This window comes from Chamaea fasciata, unplaced genomic scaffold, assembly GCF_029207755.1.
Source record: "Chamaea fasciata isolate MVZ Bird 193981 ecotype frontalis unplaced genomic scaffold, bChaFas1.0.hap1 SCAF_1, whole genome shotgun sequence".
Taxonomy (NCBI): Eukaryota; Metazoa; Chordata; class Aves; order Passeriformes; family Sylviidae; genus Chamaea; species Chamaea fasciata.
Window position 1 is genome coordinate 148981394 of NW_027094086.1, and position 19554 is coordinate 149000947.

A 19554-nucleotide genomic window follows, 5' to 3' on the forward strand; every position below is an offset into this window, starting at 1 on the left:
AAATTCAAGGGCTTGCAAATTATCTGCCCTGGGTGGTCTTGTTGGAGCAGTCCCTTGTGGGGCTGGCTGCCCCTCATGGCTGTAGGTGTTCCTTGCTGTGCAAAGTTTTGGGAGGAGGCTTTCGAAGACTGACTCAGTATCTTGACCCTAAAGAACTGTCTCTCTGCAACTCCCTGAAAGGAGATTGTAGACAGGTGGGAGTTGGTCTTTTCTTGCAGGTTACAAGTGATAGGAAAAGAGGACATGGCCTCAAGTTGCACTGGCAGAGATTTGGATTGGGGATTAGGAACAATTTCTTCCTGAAAGGGTTGTCAAGCATCAGAATAGGCTGCCCAAGGAAGTGGTGGAATCACCATTGTTGGAAATGCTCAGAAAAACACATGGTTTAGTGGTGGACCTGGCAGTGCTGGGTTAATGATTGGAATGGATGGTCTCAGAGGTTGTTTTCAGCCATAAAGATTCTATTAATCTAATTAATCGAGTTGATCCTCCCATTTGAGTCGGAATTCCTCATCAGTTTGGTCCTTCTCGGTGAGCTGTCGGTGGCACTCCTCCAGCCACTAGAGGGGGAAGAAGGTCTGTGGTGTTGGCAGGAGGAAGCTCTGACAGGCACCAAACCGCACCTTCATCTCCCCAGGGATCTGGGACACGAGGACAAGTCTTTGCTCTGTCCAGCACTTAGTGGATTTCTGCTGTTTCTACAATTAAGGTTTGGGCTTTTTTTAGCTGGAAGTTAGAGTGGCCAGGAAGGTTTAAGGAGTTGCCGTGGCATGATGGTTTCTCTGGTCCTTACGGTGGGTGTGTGCTGTTTCTTTGTGACAGGGCTCCATAAAGGACCAGCTAAAAGCTTACGGTGCTCTGACCGAGAATGTCACACGGAAGTACACCAGGCAGATCCTGCAGGGAGTCTTCTACCTACACAGCAATATGATTGTCCACAGGGATATTAAAGGTGAGTGGGTGATAGGGAAGCTTCTTGATTGCTTGGGTTTGCTCAGCACAGCCTCCCCCTGCCCCGGTACAAATCCTTGTGCACAGCAGGATGCTGGGATCTGCTATTTGAAGTGTTTTTGCCCCTGCCCTTCACCAGATTGAACCACGAAAATCTTGAGCAAGCAGCTGAAACCAAAATCTTGTGCTGTTTTATCTCTCAAGGGATTATTGTTAACTGCCCTTACACATCTGAAAATCTGTGGTAACATAGCCAAGATCTGAGAGGCTCTGGCATTTGGAGAGGTCTGATGCTCCTTTCTGCTGTCTGTAGGTGGGCAGGAAAATCTGTTGGCCCCCATGCACTGCTCATTTTTGGGAAACCTGCTGAATGAGGGGATGCTGGTGGGAGTCAACCCTCTTGGAGAGCAGCTGCTTTAGGAGAGAAGGATTTGAAATAATGCTGAGTCCAGCCCCACCACAGCCCATTGGGCTCCCTCCTGCCTGGCTCTTTGCCTGTGCCCTTCCTGCTCTCCTCACTGTAGCCATCTCAGGTTGCTGCTTCATTTCTTGGGGGGCTTGTCTTTGCTTCTCACCCCAGGTGCCAATATTCTGAGAGATTCTGCTGGAAATGTGAAACTTGGAGATTTTGGGGCCAGCAAACGCATCCAGACCATCTGCATGTCTGGGACTGGGATTAAATCTGTCACAGGAACCCCGTACTGGATGAGCCCAGAGGTTATCAGTGGAGAGGGCTATGGAAGGAAAGCTGATGTGTGGTAAGGAACGCAGTAAAAACCCCACCAGTGCTACTTAAATCAAACAATCCTTTTGGGAAGCTGTAATGGGAGCAACAGGTCTAGCTCGTAGCTGGAAGGAGTGCAGAGGATGGAAATAGGAGATACATGTTAGGATCAACTGTGCAGATATCCAGAGCAAAGGTGGTGTAGCAAAGTTCCCAAAACAGGAGCACTCAGAATCACAGCTTGCTTTTGGAAGCTCTTGTCTTGTGTAAGTCTCATGTCCAGCTCATCCTCATAACTGCTTTTTAATTCTGGAAAGCAGCCCAATAACAAAGCTCACTCGAAGACCTGTTGAGTTTTGGTGGCCCTGATTTTGGGTTTCCCAAGCCCAGCTCAGAGGCTCAGGGGATCTTCAGTGGCCTTCCCAAATCTGCTGCTGGATGTTTGCATGAGGCTCAGGCACGAAGACAACCAGAATCATTGGCTGCTTGTGAATGTTTTGGTCTGGGGAGGATGACAGATGGAACCTGGAGGAGTTGGGATGACACTACTAATCTTCCCAGGATGTGAGGAGGAGGAAGCAATGTCTTCCCAGTGTGCTTTCTGTTGGGTACCCAAGCAAAAAGGGTCAACAAAAAGTAATCCTTCCAAGAGAACCCTAATTGGGTGGGAAAACCTAGGAAGTCCTTAGGAGGTGTCTGTGTACCCTGCACCACCTGCATTGGCTGATGGGAGGCAAGTGTTTAATTTTAATTTTTTTTTAAGATCAATAGGATAGGTTTAGGATGGGTTTAATTTTTTAGGATTGTTTATGAATAGAGGTAGCACAATATCTCTGCTGAGACCAAGATTCTTGAGTGAGCGGAGGGAAACCTCTCAGGCTCTTTGCTGCTCGTACCACAAGTTCCTTCTCAGGTTCGCCTCAGAGATGAAGCCGGGTGTAGGCAAACATGTTTCATTCTGGCTCAGCTTCCCTGGGAACTACACGCTGTTGCTGAAACGGTGCAAACTGTCTGAAGCTGTGCAAGGGTTTCCCTTCAGGGGATGCTGCAGTGAACTTTTATGAAACTTAGTATTTGCCAGTTTTATGAGACGTAGTACGTGCCAGTTAACTTAGTATCTCCCTGAGCTTTTATGAAACATAGTACCTGCCAGTTAAAGTGGGCAGAAAAGCCTTAAGGCAAGGCTTGTGCATTCATTCCTGCTACGGGAGTGGAAAATCGAGTGCCAAGGACTTTTATGAGCAGGGAGCTTCAGGGGACCAGACATTCCAGGGGTATGTGCCCATCTCCTGCAGGTTTGCTCCCTGCACAGTCCCTTTAGGCAGGTGCAATCCCAGAGCTGAGCCCCAGTCCCTGACCCTGTGTTTGGCGTTGCTGCAGGAGCGTGGCCTGCACCGTGGTGGAGATGTTAACGGAGAAGCCGCCCTGGGCAGAGTTCGAGGCCATGGCGGCAATTTTTAAAATCGCCACGCAGCCGACCAACCCCCAGCTCCCCGACGGCGTCTCCAGCTGCTGCCGCAACTTCCTCAAGCAGATCTTCGTGGAGGAGAAGCGGAGGCCGACGGCCGAGGACCTGCTGAGACACCCTTTCGTCAACGGCGGGCTCTGAGCGCCGGCAGCGGGCGTGGGAAGCGCCGGCGGGAGGGTCGGACCTCGCCCGGGGCTGTCCTGACAGTCCCTTCTCGCTCGCTCGCCGCTGCCTCGGCCCCCGCCGCGTTTCTTGTTGGATTTTCAAGCTGCGCTCGGGACTGTCGGCGCCGGGAATTCAGAGCGAGGGATTTCCCGGCCCGTGCGGGTGCTGGACCACGTAACCTCGCTGCCGCCAGCGGTACCGGGGTCGTCCCCCCTCGCCAAGGAACTGCTCTCTCGGGGGAAGTGTGGCAAGCGGGAAATGTCCCCCCGGCACGGCGGCGGTGCTGGCGGCATCCCCAGGACCGGTGGGGGATTCGGATGCTCGGTGGCCATCACCGCCTTTCGCAGGGGAACAGACAGGGCCTTCAGCCAAGCCGGAGGAGATGATCCTCAGACCACAGAGTCGGGGGGACCTGGGCGTCCCCGTTCTCAAGGGGACCAGCCCCGCTGGAGCAGCCGGCGGCTCCGGCGGGGCGGCGTTTCTCACTGTCCTGTGCCTTACGCGGTTACAATCAAGGAGTGATGCTCGGCTCGGATCTGGTGTGAGGATGCAGCAGCCGTGTTGACTTTGCCTTGTGTGTGTGTGCGTGTGTGAGTCTGGGAACAAGGGGGTCTTCTCGGGGTGCAGGAGGTCTCTGCCGGGTTACGCCCGCGGACGGATGCCCGGGACCCCTGCCACGGGCTGAGGGGTGGTTAAATGGTGGGGGTGTTTTTTAAATGCTGTCGATGGTGGTGGTGGGCAGGGCTCAGCAGCAGCCAGGCTGTGCTGGGAGCCATCAGGATTCAGGGGGGAGCTGAAGGGAATCTCAGCGAGGACGGCTCTGCTCATAGCCACAGTTCTGCTGAGCCATGTCCTTGCTGCCGCGCTGGGGCTGGAGGGATGCCATCGTGTTCTGGAAGTGGAGCTGCAGGGAGAGCCCAGTGGATCTCTGTAAAACCCAAGAGAGTGCCTAAAATTAGGCAGAGAGGACTGGTGCCTGTGAGTGTGGGTGCGTCCTCTGGGCAGCTCCTCCTCTGTGCCTTGTGGACCATTCCCAGGTACAGGAAAGGGGGACATCACTTCCATGGTGGTGCCCAGGGGAGCAGCTGCAGGAAAATGGAGCCTCAGACTGGGAAAGTGGAGCTGCAGCAGTCAAGGGCAGCTGGAAGCAGATTCCTTCCGGCAGTAGGTTTGAAGTTATATGAGAAAATGGGCCAGTCAAAGGCAGAGCTGGACTACAGGCTCTGACCACCACTACCCTGCTGGAAAACCTGGGTAGAAAGAACACACAGAGTCCCTGGAAGCTAGTTAATTAATTAATCAATCAGATATAGGAGAATTTGGGATAAATTATTTGCACCATCCCACCTCCCCCTTCCCTGCTGCATTAGCTGTTTTCACCAACTCAGCAAGGGGTTCAAAAAGCAGTTACCGGGAGGTTCCGTCCTCAGGCCAGTGCGTCAGACACAGGTTTATTTTAATGCTGGTTTTCAGTGAAAAGGAGAAGTGTTGCTTAGACTTAAGAGGAAACTGACAAATTGGTTGGTTGTGTGAACACATCCTTGAATTCTTCCATATGGAAGAGATCAAGACTTTGCAGTGCTGGTTGTGGTGGTGAGAGCATGTCCATGTCCTCAGCTCTGAACAGAGAAGCAAGATTTAGGAGGTTGCCCAGTGTAGCTATGGATGTCCCATTTCTGGAAGTGTTCAGGATCAGGTTGGATATGGCTTGGAGCAACCTGGTCTAGTGAAAAAGTGTCCCTGGCCCATGGCAAAGGGTTGGAATAGAATGAGCTCTAAGGTCCCTTCCAACTCAAACCATTGAAAGATTTTATGATTTTAAGAATTATTTCAGTTTTTAAAAACTAAACACTGTGTTAGGGCAAATTAAAATAAATACCTGAAAGCATTCCCTATAAATTTGCCTGAAAGCTACCGAGGCCATTTATTGCCAGGCCAGGTTCCAGGGAAGATGGGGGGCAATGCTGGGGGTTGTGTCAGTCAGCCATGGTGGTGATGGGCAGCTCCCCATGGGGAGGGGGAAAAGTCTCCTTTTGCCGAGGAGAATGAAGAATTTTATTCTGTGAATAGGACCAAATCCATCAGTCTGGTCAGTAATATGGCATTGATGGAAACAAACACAAGGAAAAAAAAAATCAGTGTTGTCTGGGAACGGGTTTGGCAGAAGAGGGTAACAAAGTGTGTGTTCACCAAAGCTAAAAAAAAAAAAAAAAATCAAAACCATTTTTAAGCTGTTTTCTCTTCTTTCATTAAACCTGTTTGGTTTGGGTTTTCTCAGCACTTCAGTGGTGGGTGGGTGTTTTCCTTCTTTCCAAAGATTTGAGAGCCAAAGGGGGCTCCTGGCTGCCCCAAAATGCTCCCAGGACCCTCAAACCACCTAAATCCTCCCGTTGGATGCGTGTGGTGAATGAGAGTGTGTTTGTGTGTGAGTGTGAGACACTCCTCAGGTGCCTTTGCCTTTCTGGTTTGTAAAACCCTTGCAGTGTTCTGATGTACAGAATGGAACTAGGAAAAGCAAATGGAATTATTCTGCCATGTAAAGTCATTTTCTGTTTGTTTGGTTTGTTTTTATTTTATTTTGCCTGTAGTGGGCCCTGCGGCTTTCCCTGCGCGCTGCCGCGTGTCCATGGAGAAATTAATTCCTTTTGGGGGGTGGACTGGAGCAGGACATTGGAACAGGCTGTCCAGGAGAGTGGTGGAATCACCATCCCTGGAAGTGTGATGTGGCACTTGGGGATGTGGTTTGGTGGTGAACGCGGCTGGATTCAGTGATCTTGGAGGTCTTTTCTAACCGTAATGAATCCATGAGCCTACATTTCTATTGCCTGTCCCCTGCTTGTCAGTACAGCCCCTTCCCAGCAGGGCAGTTCCCAGCAAGGGTGGGGGACACAGGGGCCACTTGGTGTGACCATCCCGGGGACAGAGGGGTGACAAAGATTTGATGGTTCCTGGGTTTTTCTGGAGCAGATGAATCTGTGCAGCTCTCTGAGCCAATGGTTCTGCGTGTCCCTTTGTCCTGACATTCCACCTTGGGCTCCCAAATGCACGGGTTTTTGTGCTTCTAAACTTAATTTTCATTTATTTCTTTTTATTTTTAAATTTTGAGTATTTTTCTATATTTCTATTTCATCTTCATTTTTCCACTCCTCCCCCTATTTCCCCATTTTCTCTACTCTGTTCATTTCCCCCCACCCTTTTCCCCCCCTTCCCCCCCTTTTGTCTTTCCTGCTTTTCTCTCCTCCTTTTTCCCCGTTTTTTCCTTTCTTTCTTTTTCCTTTCTTCCTCCTTTTTTTCCTGTTTTTTTTTTTTTTTCTTTTTCTCCTCCCTTTTTTTTCCTCCCCCTCCCCGCCCTTTTTATTAATTTTATCTTGGTTTGTTGGCTTCGGGGACGGAGGACGGTTCAGCCGGGGGGCGGGGTCATTCAAATGAGAGGGGCGGGGTATGCAAATGAGCCGTCGCTCCTCCCCGCTCGCGGTATACAAATGAGGGGGCGGGCTCACGCAGACGAGCGAGCCGTTCCCGTGAGAAGATGGCGGCGGCAGCGCGGCGGGCTCAGCTGGTGCTGGGGCACTTGGCCGGGGCCTCACCGGGCCCGGGATCCTCCCCCAGGGCCGTGCCCTGCGCCGGGGGCCCCCCGCGGGCCAACAGCCCCGACGACGTGGTGGTGGTGCACGGCCGCAGGACCGCCATCGGCCGCGCCCGCCGCGGCGGCTTCAAGGTACGGGCCGGGGGATCCTGCCCCCCCTGCGGCGGGGTCCCCACAGGAGCTTGGCATCCCCGCTGGGAAAGGAGTGCCCCCTTCTTCGCCTTACCCCCGTGCACGCCTGGGTGCTGGACCCCTGCTTGACCCCCAGACGCTGCCCCGGAGCTGCTCTGCCCTGGAAGAGTCTAAATCCTGGCGTTTTATGGATTTAATGCGGGGGGTGGGGTCCCCCAGAGGAGTCGGGCATTGTGCCCAAGGGTTTCCAGCTCCCCTGGCAGCCTGGGGTCTAGTCACAGTCCGCTGTCACCTGCCCTGTCACACGGAGCAGCCGCAGCGTGTCCCTCACCTGCACAGCTTGGCACGGACCTGCCGCCCTTCTGGAACCTGCTTCTCCCTGGGTGGCATCCACAGAGTCCTGGGAAAGAACACGGTGCCAGGATGACCCCAAAGGGGGCTCGTTCATTGTCATCCTTCCAAACAGGTCTCCTCATGCTGGCGGTGCTTCCCACCAGCTGAGGGGTCACCCCTGGGTCTTTCACAAAAGAAACGGGGGGGCTCCATTTGCTGAGTCTTGTCACATAAATCTCTGAGGCTGTGTGGTTTTGAAGGCCCTGCAGCACGTTCCTATAAATCCAGGGAAGGTGAGAAAGCAGAATGTGTGTGTTACAGTGCCTGAAGGAAACCTGGGGTAAAAACATGCAGGTAATTCTGCTGGGGTATGAAAACAACAACCACTGTGAGCTGACAGGTGGAGTAAAGCTGCCTTAGCACCACTGGCCAGCCCTCTGAAGTGGTCTGAGGCTGAACTGGTGACAGGGCACTTACTGGTGTTCACTGGTGGTGCTGATCACCTGTGCTTTTAGGACACGACACCTGATGAGCTGCTGGCTGCCGTGATGACAGCTGTCCTTCAGGATGTCAACCTCCGTCCTGAGGTCCTGGGAGACATCTGTGTGGGTGAGTGACAGCCTCTGCCTGGTGAAACTCCTGGTCTGCACAGCTGTGTGTGAGAGGCTCCTCCCGTCCTGTGGGATGCTCAAAAGTCTCATGGGGTTAGAAGGGGTTACTGTGTAGCATTAGGTTTTCATGCCTGTCCTGTTGGTGGGCAATACTAAGCTGTGGTGATGGGAACATCTCTTCAATGCCCGTGAGGGGAATGCAGCCAATTGACTGGAATTGTGTCTTTGCACTCAGGGAATGTGCTGCAGCCTGGAGCAGGTGCCTTGATTGCAAGAGTTGCACAGTTTCTCAGGTAAGCTCTCAGCCAGACTGAGGTGGTTCCTCTCCTCCTTAGGCCATGGAGTAGCACAGGGTCAGAGGTTGCAGTGAGGCTCATGAGCTCCCAGGAATCACAGCAAATCACCTTTTGCCTAAAAACTGGACTTTGATCGAGCACTTCGAGAATGCTGATGGCAAAGAGACAGGGAGGCAGGTGAAGCTGTTTAATCTGTTTGTGCTGCCTTTGTTGGGCCTCTGAAAGGGACATGGTGTTTTGTGGGCTCCCAGCTGCACTCTTTATGAGGCTGCACCTCTCTCTGCTGAGTCTGGTCCCAAAACCATGGATGGGCTCAGATCTGTCATTGCGCAGTGCTGGTCAATGGCTTGTACTGAGCTGGATCCCAGATTCCAGATATTTTTGCTGGATCCCAGATTGCAAATATCTTGGTCAGTTTCTGTTGCCATTGTCAATCACTGCACAACTACTGCTTTAGAGAGGTGCAGTCACAGCCTGCCACAGTTGTGAGTATTACAGAGCTTTTCAGGGTTCCTGGCCTGGGTCAGAGCTCAGGATCTCCAGGGGAGGCCCTTGCTTACACACCACCTTCTGAAGACAGACCCATGGGGAAACAGCACTTGGAGCCACTCGCAAATGAAGTGAGGAAATTATCTTTGAACTTTGCTGTCCCTTGGTACAGGACCAAAAAGATCAAGAAGTTGATAAAATTATCTGCTTGGAACTTGAGGGTTAAAGTTTAATCAAGTGGATTAATGCACTCTTTAGAGCTTTGGGTTGTTGTTGGTTTTAATCACTGAGTCTTTGCCAACACTGTCTTGTTTTCCAGTGGTATTCCAGAGACAGTGCCGTGCTCCGGTGTGAACAGGCAGTGCTCCTCTGGGCTACAGGCTATTATCAACATAGCTGGTAGGTGTTGTGGGCACTGACATCAGAATCAATGCCTGACCCACCCCAAAGGCTCATTCCTCCTGTCCCTCTGAGCAGTAAAACAGTGATAATGTCTCGTGCTGTTGGGAATTTTCAGTGTGGTGTTAGCTAAATACTTTTATATCTTTGAGTGGCCGAGTTTATCCCTAGAGAAGTAACTTGGTTTTCTGGGGATAACCTCCATATCAGACAGCTTCCAGAAGGGTCTCTCCAGTTCTCTCTGGCCCCATGTTAGTCCTCAGCCCCATCAGCTCCTTGGCCTGGCTCCCACTCTGGCAGGCAGGAGGGTGAGCAAATGCCCATTTGGCTGTGCTGGGTGCTCAGGTGTTTGGAATCTGCAGCTGGGCTGGAAATGCTTTTGCTCCTGATGACAGTAAGAATATTTATGCACTGCTGTTACAGGTGGCATCCGAAATGGATCGTATGACATTGGCTTGGCCTGTGGGTAAGGAAGTATTTTCATAGTGCTTGCTTAGGCTTCCTGAAGGTAACACTGTCCCTGTGCCTGGCATAATTAGTTTTTTAGCTACTCTCCAATTAACTAGCCTCTTGAAAGACCAGCAGCTCTTTTGGATGAAGAAATTAATATCCTACGTGTGCTAATGAGTGTTCTGCAGTCTTAAAGGATCTGCTCTGTGCTGGACACACAAGCTGTTCTGTGCTTCAGTCATAACATCACAAGCAATGTTTATTTTTTGGAGGATTATGTAAACGTTAGGTTGGTTTTGGGGAAATACTAGTCACCACATACACACTGACTTCAGAAGAAGGAGTGAAAAAACCCTGTTCAGTAATCCTGAGGCTAAAATACTGGGTTTCTCCTTTTTTTTTAATAGTTTGTTGACTCTAATCTTTCATTAATTGTTAGTGCACACAGTAATGTCCACCAAGATGTTGTGCTTAAAGGGACTGATGGCCTTTGTACCCCTGGGTGTGCCAGACACTGGGTTTTGTTGTGGGAAGCTGTCTGACCTCTGCCCTGCAGGGTCCTCCATGGACACATACAGTCCATAAGTTACAAATAGCTTTTGGGATCCGGGTTTATCCCAAGTTTTACTCTTCCACAGACTGGAGAAACCCTGGATGAAAACACAAAAGACAGTAGCTGGGGTTTCTCCTACTTAAAACCCAGTCCTGTGCCTTCCTTCAGGAGCAGATGGAGTCAATGATGTAGTGTTCCATCTTCGAGCTAGTTTAAATTGCTGATAGCACTTGGTACAAGCTGCCTTATTTTCTGCTTGCCTTTCATTTTCCAGGAGTAGTTTCTTTGTTATTTATTCTTCATGAAGGTATTTGTGTGGTGCAGAGTAGAATTCAAACCCTCTTCCCATTGTAGGCTTCATAATCTAGACTGAGCTTACAAAAGCTCACAAGTCTTAAGCGATGGCTTTGTATTTCTGCAGTAAATTCAAGTATCTTCAATGTGTTAATTCATTTGTGGGTCAAAGATTGCACCCTGTGGGATCCATGTCTGAAGTTCTTTGCGTTGCGAAACACAAGTGGTGCAACTCACTGAAATCTCTTTGCCATGGTTTGCTCAATACTTCTCTTTGTCTACTGCCAACCTGTTCTTAAGATCTGAGTGGTAATTTTATGTCTGTTAACAATCTCACTGAAAACTCCAGCCCTTGAACCTCATTATGCTTAAGGACAAATGTGCCAGAATCGCAGCAATTCCTTCCTAGCTTTGGAAACACGAGAAATTAACTGCTGACATCAGTATCTTGTTCCAGTGAAGCAAGAACCAATTGAATCTCACAATCTGTTTTCATTTCATGATAATTCTTAAATTGGTGATTAAAGAGCTTCTGCCTCAGCCAGTTCCTAATTAGCAGCTGTGTTTCTGTGGGATAATAGGAAAGCATGTTGTTAGGATACTGAGTTTTGATCAGTCTTAATGGAGCAATTCAAATGTTTCTTGTGTTTAGGGTGGAAACAATGTCCCTCAGAAGTGCAAATAACCCTGGTGATATCAGTTCCAACATGATGGATAACCCCAAAGCTCGAGATTGCCTTATTCCTATGGGGTAAGTGTTTCCCCTTCCCACAGTTTAAGGGGTTTATAGATGCTCTGTCTCCTCAGTGACCATAGTTACAAATCAAACTGAATGTGGTGAGTTTGGGGCTCTGTGTGTTGGCATCCTCGGTTGTGGTGGAAGATTAATGATGTGAAATGGGGGGAAATCACCAACTCTATCAAAGATTTTCTTGTCTTAAGAGCAATGGCTTGTTGAGCAAGAACAGTTCTGGTCCTAGATTTGATTCAGGATTAGCCTCTGCCAGCAGTTCTGAGTTGAGAAGGCTTTCAAACTAAAACCATTGCTTGTCCCTCATGTGATGTTAGTAGAAGCCAACTGCAGTTCCATTAGATATGTCTTTGGATTAACTCTGTGATTTTTTTTTTTTCCCCCCCAGAATAACCTCAGAAAATGTGGCAGAGAAGTTTGGGGTTTCCCGGAAGAAGCAAGATGCCTTTGCCTTGGCTTCCCAACAAAAGTAAATGCATTATTTGTTAGTCTTTTTGGTGTTTTTAACCTTTTAGTTAACAAATAAGTACAGCTAGAAAACACACAGCTGCTTCCTGGTGAAGTGTAGTCTTTGTGATGCCTTCCAGTCCTTATATAGTAAGCAAAGATGCTTGAGGGGGTCTGACCAAAATTCTGTGCCTGTGCAGGGTTGTGTGTGATGAGGGAACTGCAGTCCAGAGCTGTATTGGGATTGTGTGACTGACCTCACACAAGTATCACTGGGCACACAGACCCTGAACAGTGAGTTCCCTGCTTGTTTCAGCATCCAAAGGTCCCTGCCCATGGCAGTGGGGGTGGAAGTGGATGATCTTTAAGGTGCCTTCCAACCCAAACCATTCTGTGTTTCTATGATAGAACCTCAGGAGGTTTCTGGATCGAGTGTGTGGTGAGGTATTTTCATAGTGGCTTTGGCTCAGGATCACTGGAGCCTGAACATGGGAGCAGCAGGGGCCTTTCCCATGAGGGAATAGTTGAGTGTGGCTGTTCATAGAGAACTGCTGAGCTTGTGAGAAGAGTGGCTTGTCCTCACTGCAGGTGTTTGGCTCTGAGTGAGTCCATTCATATCTCTGATAACTTTCCTCTTGTGTTAAATCACTGCCAAAGTCAACTGATCCCAAAATCCATGGGGCTGTACTGGCAGAGCAGTGGCAGGTGATAGGGTAAAGTTTCTGCCATCAAAGAGTTAAACTTGCTTTCAGAGCTCTGTTTAAGCATCAGCCTGGTCCAGTTATTTATCTAACACAGGAAGCCACTGCACAGGGTAGTTAACCTTTAAATTCCGGCCCTGTTGCTCAGGGAACTTGGCATGCCAGCCTTTCTCGCTGCCATGGAACTGATAACCAAAAGGGTATGTGAATGTGATCCTCAGGCTCACATGAGGCAAGAGGTGACTTTCTGGCCTTGATCTCAGGATATCTGTGGAGTTACTGACCTGTCCTACAGAACTGTGCTCCAATTCTAGCTTACCTGGGAGCATTGAGTATTTTCATTTCATTTCAAAGTGATGAAGGGGTAAAACAAACTTTTAGTCTCCAATTTGTATTCTCCGTGAAGGATTTACCTCTGGAAGGTAAATCTAAATAAGTTCTGAAGGCTTTTAAAATATCTTGTTCGTAGGAAAGGTTAAATCTACGTGGCTTGAGCTAATTTGGGTTAATTAATTGTATTCTGCCTGGTCATGAGAGTTGTTGACTGCTGCCAGTTCAGGGTTTATTTATTCTCTTACAGTTGTGATGTGGCTGTACCCCTGAATAAATAAAACGTCATGTTGGGGGCTGGTGGTGGTCAGTCAGGCACAGAGGTTTTGATGGGAACAGGATGGGGATCTTGCTCTGAAATGAGTGATCCTGTGACCCAGATTTGGGGACAGTGCCCATAATGTTGATGTAGAGGTTAAAAGTTTGTCGTCCCATGAATGGAAATAAGAATGTGCCTGTTGTCTTGACCACCACTCAGTGATGATGTACCAAATCTCACCTTAGTTCATTCTCTGTCTAACTGGTTTCCTTCACTTTAGTTCTGCAGTTCACCTCCAAAATATTTTAACCTTTCATACTCATTTTTTTTTACCAGAGCAGCAAAAGCTCAGCAGATGGGACTGTTTAAAACCGAGATTGTTCCAGTGAAGACCACTGTTGCAGATAATGAGGGCAACAAAAAAACAATCACTGTGCACCAAGATGAAGGGATCAGGCCCACGACGCTGGAAGGCTTGGCAAAGCTGAAACCTGCCTTCAAAGAGGACGGAAGCACTACAGCAGGTCAGCCCAGCTGTTACCTTTGTGCTGTTCCTCTGGTTTCCTTGCCTTTACCAGAACAAAAAGCATGTTAACAGGTCTCTTCCAACAGGGAATGCCAGCCAGGTCAGCGATGGAGCAGCTGCTGTTCTCCTGGCAAAACGCTCCAAGGCAGCACAGCTGGGCCTGCCGGTACTGGGGGTGCTGAGGTCCTTTGCTGTGGTGGGGGTCCCACCCGATGTGATGGGCATAGGGCCGGCCTATGCCATCCCTGTCGCTGTGGAAAAGGCAGGTGAGAACCACTTGTCATTCAGGCAGTGCTGGGCACAAGCAAATCAGCCTCCTTGGACTGAGATTTAAGGTTATTTTATTCAAGCATGTGCAGCTGTTGGCCCCAGGAACAGCGAAGTTAAATTTGAAACCTTCAAAGAGGTCCTGCCTCAGATTGTTGCAACGCTCTTTTTTTTGTACTGGTATGTAAATTGTCATTCACTCACCTTTGAGAAGCTCAGGAATAAATCCCTGCACAGGCTCAACAAGAGTTGACACATGGCAAGTGATTTAAGGTACACTTAGTGCTGTTTTCCTTTCTTCATTATGACCAATGTGTAGGGAGTGGGTTTGTGTTTGGTTTTTGATATTTTTTCTCTTTACAATTTTGTCATCTTACTTAGCTTTTTTTGCCACGCTTATTGGGTTAAACAGCTTTTGTAGCTGATGAGCTGGTTGAGCCTGGGCTGGCTACAGTCACATGCCCACCTGTGACTTGTATCTTTTGCTCTCCAAATACCCTTCTATCCTTAGTCCCTCTGCAGAGAAATCACACTTAATCTGAGGAAACTTGGCAGACTCAGTGACACAATGCCATGAACTGTGATGTTTTGCCGTCTTTAGACACTGCTGTACATAAACTTGTTCAAGTGTAGATATTCCACATGGAGCTAAGGATCCTCTTTTGTAGATGGAGTAGAACTGGAATTCATAGAGGGAGGCTGTCAGGCAATTACTGTCTTTGATATAGTCATGAGGCAAAAATACCTCCTTTTAACTCCTGACTTTTCTGGCCCATAGGTCTGACTCTGAATGACATTGATATATATGAAATTAATGAAGCCTTTGCAAGCCAGGTGAGTGAGTATCATGTTTGTGTTGCTGCATTGCTTGGCAACTGAATGTATTTCAGCTTGGTTGCCAGGTTAAGATTTTTAACTTGTTCCACATATTGCATCTTCAGCCAGATGTTAATAACATGTGCAGACTGTTTTCCTTCAAATAAAAATGAGCAGGGCATTGCTTATTCAGCTTAATATTAGAAAACAAAAAGTTCACTAAGTAAGAATTGGCTATTGTACTCTTGTACCAACTTGCAGCATCTGTTTCACCAGGGCTATGATTTGTCTGTCTGAATGTGTGTGGGCTCAGTTTGAGGTAAAGTGGACAGTTTTAGCTCACTTCTCTGTGCCTTGGATCAGTTCCACTCCTCTCCCCAGAGAACAGTGGTCTAGCTGGAGTCAGGTCTCTTGACCTGGAGGAGGAGAGCTGAGAACTAAGGAAGAGAAGAGCACCTCCATGAAATCATTCCTTGTGTCTTTCCAGGCTGTGTACTGTGTTGAAAAGCTGGGCATTCCCATGGAGAAGGTGAACCCCCTGGGAGGAGCCATAGCACTGGGACACCCCCTGGGCTGTACTGGGGCTCGGCAGGTCGTCACTTTGCTCAATGAGCTGAAGCGCAGAGGGAAGAGGTGAGTGCTCAGCATCAGTATTGGCCTCACACCTGCTGGGTGTGCAGCTCCTAGAGGCTCAGGGGTGACCACTTTGGGTTAAGCTTTCTCCATCCCTTGGATGAGGTAACTGTCCCTTTGGGGTTAAGCTTTCTCCATCCCATGGATGGCTTTGAACCTGAATTCCCCGGGGCTCTCCTAGCGACACAGGAGAGCAGTAGACAACTCAGATTTGTGTTCTTTATTTTTTTCCCTGGATGGTGTAAACCTGAGCTGTCTTTTTCCTTAATTCCACGTGTTCTTTATTTCAGAGCGTACGGAGTCGTGTCCATGTGCATTGGAACTGGCATGGGCGCCGCGGCCGTGTTCGAGTACCCAGGGAAGTGAGCTCCAGTGCTGACAGAACAACACCACAGCTCACTCTCTGCCTTCCCTAGCAAGTGATTTCCACTGAAATCAAGTGGGTTCTGAGATTTGTTACTAGATCTACAAATTTTAGGCAGAAATTGTGAAGTAGAATTAATGGTGCGGCTCTGTGAAGAAGGTGAGAAAATGCAAAACTGGCACGTGGCTTCCTGACATAAGAAATCAGCTCAGCTGAGATTCAAGTACAGGCCCTGGTGTGGTGATTATGAATTAATATTTTTAATTTAATTGATCTCTTTATTCTGTGAATATTACCAGAGGGAAATAGTTCATGGGACAGTATTTTTGTATGACAAATTGGCAAATATAGTCACTCAAAACGAAGACATCAGTCCACGTGAAAAGACTTTTCCAGCATTTCCTTGAAAGGTTTCATCATTTTGTAAGGAATTTAAAAGAGCTTGTTTTGAAGCAAAGACTTGACATCCTTGCCTTTACAAGTGCCTGTCCTGGCCCAGTCAGAAGTTGTCTGTGTCTTATATTGTCCCTACCCTGGAGGATGGGCTGTAGCTCGCTGCTGGTGGAGCTGCTCTGAAGCCTCCAGTGGGGGGAAAGTGGAAGGACTGGAACATAATTTCCACAGGAAATGCCTGAATGGAAAGGTTCTGGTGAATTGCTAGAAGCCAGGATTTGGATGTGGCCATTCCTTCTTTTACAGTACATGTCTGAGTATCAGTTTGTGTGACTCCAAGGACAATCTTGTGCTTAATCATATTTACTTACCTAACATAAAGCAAATTGCAGCATTACATTTACTGCAAGCACTACATGAGCATCAGTGACAGCTCAGTCCTTCAGTGCTAACCAGTGCTAATACAAATATGTTCCATCTTGTCTTTTGTCATCCCTTATTTCTTCTCTTGTCTGAACAGGAAGATCACTGAAACTCAGCTTGAAAAAGAAATGTACTCATTGCTGCTTTAAATTTGTAACAAACTGAAGTTCTTTGTCCTGACTTTCGTTTTTTGCACTTAATAATACAATTGGGTTCTTGCAATACATTTGTTTCCATTTTATGATGATTTTTAGTTGAAGGTCATGATGAGTTAAAGCTCTTTGATATTCGCACAATCCCATGCTGTAGCCTGTCTCACCCAGCAATCACACAGGCCATGTGTTAGAGCCAAAAAATTGAATTATTTAGAGGGGATAATGAGCCATTAACAAAAGCCTTTTATTTAAAGGGAGTGGAAAATTTAACAGACTCAGAAGTGGGAATTCCAGCAACCTTTAGCTAAAATAATACTAAAATAATTTAAAGAGAAGTGAGAGTAAATGGGAACCATGTGGGGGGAAAGAATGAAAAGGAAGAAGGGTTCCTCCCTCTGTCACTGAAGGGGATGTTCTCAAGGCCCAAGCATGATGAAACACACAGGTTGGTAATTTTCCAAGGAGACCAGGGAAAGTTGGCTCTTCCCCTTTCCATGGAAGGCACTGAGAAAACAGCGTGGGGAATGCTGGCCTAGTCACCAGTTCTTGCTTTTATTATGTGTTAATGTCCATTTTAATGTCAAACAAATGAATGAGGCAAAACAAAAGCTACTCTAAGGTATGAATAGTCTTCAGCTGTAATTCAAGGCATGCTGGGCTCTCTAGAGGGCTTTGGCCTGACTTACACAGCTGCTTTGAAATTTAAAACTTTGTTCTGTGATAAAGCTAAGCTTATCACAGCAATAAAAGTAACAGTACGAAGTGTGATTATGACTGGTTAAGGTACCAAGAGAATTCCTTTCCTAATTTCCTGAAAACCTAAATTTTCATTCTGCTGAAATTCCAGTCCCCACTAAAACAACAGAAGTGGATGAAAATACAAGTTCAGCTGATGGCACATTTGCATCCAACCTGTTACCTTGACATTTGTCCCACATTGTCCTGCTTAATTCACCTTCCCACGGTGCACTCCTCGCCCTCTGAGGTGCAGCTTGCAAGGCTTCTCTTCCAGCATTCCAGAAATGGTCACAACAGCTTCATAGTCAGTGTTGCTCCTAAAATGCACAGCAATAAGTTCAGTTACAGCTCTGCGCAGTCCTGTGTTTAGGGATGAGATGAAAAGGGGAGAATGGTGTCCTGAGAATGCTCCAAGTCACAAGCACAGGTCACTAATGTTAGTGCCAAGTCCTCAGGGCTGTGTTTCACGGGTACAATATAAGGTGTGTGAAAAGAATGTTCAGGTCTGTGCCTGAAGACATGGGATGCATGCTTGAAAGAATGGGAATATCATCATACTTGAGAAATTCTGTTTTAGGTGAATAAATGAAATAAAGCTCTGCTGGGAGCAAACACCTGCACTGCTTCGATGTGGAAACTCCTCCCTGTGACAAAAAGTTGAAGGAAAAAGTTTGTCACTCCCCTGAGACAAGGGGCAGTCAGGGGAGTCAAAATGTAAATTAACATCAAAAAGGTTACAGCAACTCTAGTTTTGCACCAAGTTGAAGAGCATAATTTGCCCAAGGCTAATGCCATTCAGTGCTCCTGAGACTGTTCCTGTGAAGGACTTCTGTGTCCAAGTGGCAGCTCTTTTAAGGGCCTGAGGCAAATGCCTGTTCTTCCAGTCTTTGTTTTTTTCTTCTCATAAAACAATTCCCCTGCAGAAAGACCACTGATTTGGGGAGGTGAATTATTAATATCACCTCACACCTTGCATATAATTATCTCCTAATGCGACATTGATCCCACACTCCGCTGTGTGGGGAATTCTTCCTATGGAGCCTCACAGATGAGCTGGCTGCAATACAACATCTTCACTTTCTGGTATTTCCAGGCATTTTCAGCCATGCTGATTAGCGTATTTGTCAGACAAAAGGAAGTGCTTCAGGCATATTCAGCAGAATTCCAGAAAAATGTAGGCAAACAGGAGCCTGGGGAGGCTTCTAGTCCCCCATGCTCCCCTAAGTAGGGAGAGTTTAGTGCAGCTGCTCAAGGCTCCATCCCGCTGCAGTATCAGTAGGTCCAGTGATGGAAATCACTGGATTGCGTTCCAAGGAGATGGAAGTTATGACAATAACTCATCTACAGTTTGCTTGAAATTTCCCTGTCAGCAGTTTTCAGCGCTCACTTAAATCACTGGGATAGACTTATTTTAACTTCCTGCCACCATGTGATAACTCCAAAAATAAGTTGTAAAGGAAAATGATTTTTTTTTTTAAAGGAGTTGCATCTCGCTAATCAGAACAGAGAAATTCAAGTCTTCGGCTCATCATAGAATCATGGAATATTTTGGATTGGAAGAGACAGCAACCCTCCTCTTTTTCCAAGCCCCCTGCCCTGGGCAGGGAAATCTTCCACTAGAACATGTTGCTCAAAGCCTCATCCAGCCTGGCCTTAAACAATTCCAGAGATGGGGCAGCCACAGTTTCTCTGGGCAACCTGTGCCAGGGCCTCACCACCCTCACTCACAATACAGAAGTTCTTTCTAATCTCACCCTGCCCTGTGGCAGTATGAAGCCATTTCCTCTTGTCCCATCACTCCAGGCCTTTTTCCTAAGTCACTCTCCAGCTCTCCTGGAGCCCCTTTAGGCACTGGAAGGGGCCCAGAGGCTCCCCTGAGCCTTCTCCAGGCTGAACAACCCCGCTCTCTGTCAGCAGCACAATTTCAGTCCTGTTAACTGTACCTTGGAGCAAAGCTGATCTGCAGCATCTCTCTGGTAGGTGCCTCCCCTTCACGTGCCTCCAAAATGCCTTTAGCTGGGAAGATGGAAAATACTTCCACAGATTTAGGCCTTTTCTTTTCATCTGCAGTGGAAGGGGCAAACATCAAACAAAGCCATACAAGACCCTTTGTGTGTGTACAGCAAGTAGCACTCATGGCAATGCATCTCTGCTGAGCAACTAATAAATCATGTCTCACACTGTCAGAGGGTTTCTGTGCATGTACCCAGACTCTGCTTTCATCTAATCAAGGGCAGTGATCAGTGGTCTCCACATTGAAATAATAAGACCCTGATCATCTTTCCTCTGGAGCCCATCTG

The 19554-nt window shown here is 47.9% G+C and overlaps 3 protein-coding genes across 14 annotated transcripts in view; 2 read left to right on the forward strand and 1 right to left on the reverse strand.

The window, feature by feature from the left end:
• LOC136299634 (mitogen-activated protein kinase kinase kinase 3-like) overlaps positions 1-5853 on the forward strand; it is a 77588-nt gene extending 71735 nt beyond the window's left edge. For all 5 annotated transcript variants that reach the window (XM_066201424.1, XM_066201444.1, XM_066201454.1 and 2 more), the window contains exons 15-17: positions 823-952; positions 1532-1709; positions 3056-5853. In XM_066201424.1, the coding sequence (XP_066057521.1) occupies positions 823-952; positions 1532-1709; positions 3056-3284 (537 nt within the window). In that variant the 3' untranslated portion in view covers positions 3285-5853. The remainder of the gene's footprint in view (positions 1-822; positions 953-1531; positions 1710-3055) is intronic.
• A 948-nt stretch (positions 5854-6801) lies between these two features.
• Positions 6802-16585, forward strand: ACAA1 (acetyl-CoA acyltransferase 1). The gene is made up of 12 exons (XM_066201553.1): positions 6802-7026; positions 7875-7968; positions 8206-8263; positions 9075-9154; positions 9578-9620; positions 11104-11202; positions 11591-11671; positions 13276-13463; positions 13552-13731; positions 14511-14566; positions 15036-15181; positions 15472-16585. The coding sequence occupies exons 1-12, from the start codon at positions 6838-6840 to the stop codon at positions 15545-15547; spliced, it is 1290 nt and encodes a 429-aa protein (XP_066057650.1). The 5' UTR covers positions 6802-6837; the 3' UTR covers positions 15548-16585.
• Positions 16586-16673: 88 nt separating this feature from the next.
• Positions 16674-19554, reverse strand: part of DLEC1 (DLEC1 cilia and flagella associated protein) — a 28362-nt gene continuing 25481 nt past the window's right edge. For all 8 annotated transcript variants that reach the window (XM_066201489.1, XM_066201479.1, XM_066201533.1 and 5 more), the window contains 2 exons: positions 19198-19318; positions 16674-17571 (listed from right to left, as the gene is read on the reverse strand). In XM_066201489.1, the coding sequence (XP_066057586.1) occupies positions 17463-17571; positions 19198-19318 (230 nt within the window). In that variant the 3' untranslated portion in view covers positions 16674-17462. The remainder of the gene's footprint in view (positions 17572-19197; positions 19319-19554) is intronic.

What these genes read in the sequence shown, in the direction of transcription:
- ACAA1 (XM_066201553.1), top strand. Translation starts at nt 6,838, where the DNA reads ATGGCGGCGGCAGCGCGGCGGGCTCAGCTGGTGCTGGGGCACTTGGCC. An exon ending in CCCGCCGCGGCGGCTTCAAG is followed by an intron (nt 7,027 to 7,874) that starts GTACGGGCCGGG and finishes CTGTGCTTTTAG; the next exon opens with GACACGACACCTGATGAGCT. An exon ending in GGCTATTATCAACATAGCTG is followed by an intron (nt 9,155 to 9,577) that starts GTAGGTGTTGTG and finishes CTGCTGTTACAG; the next exon opens with GTGGCATCCGAAATGGATCG.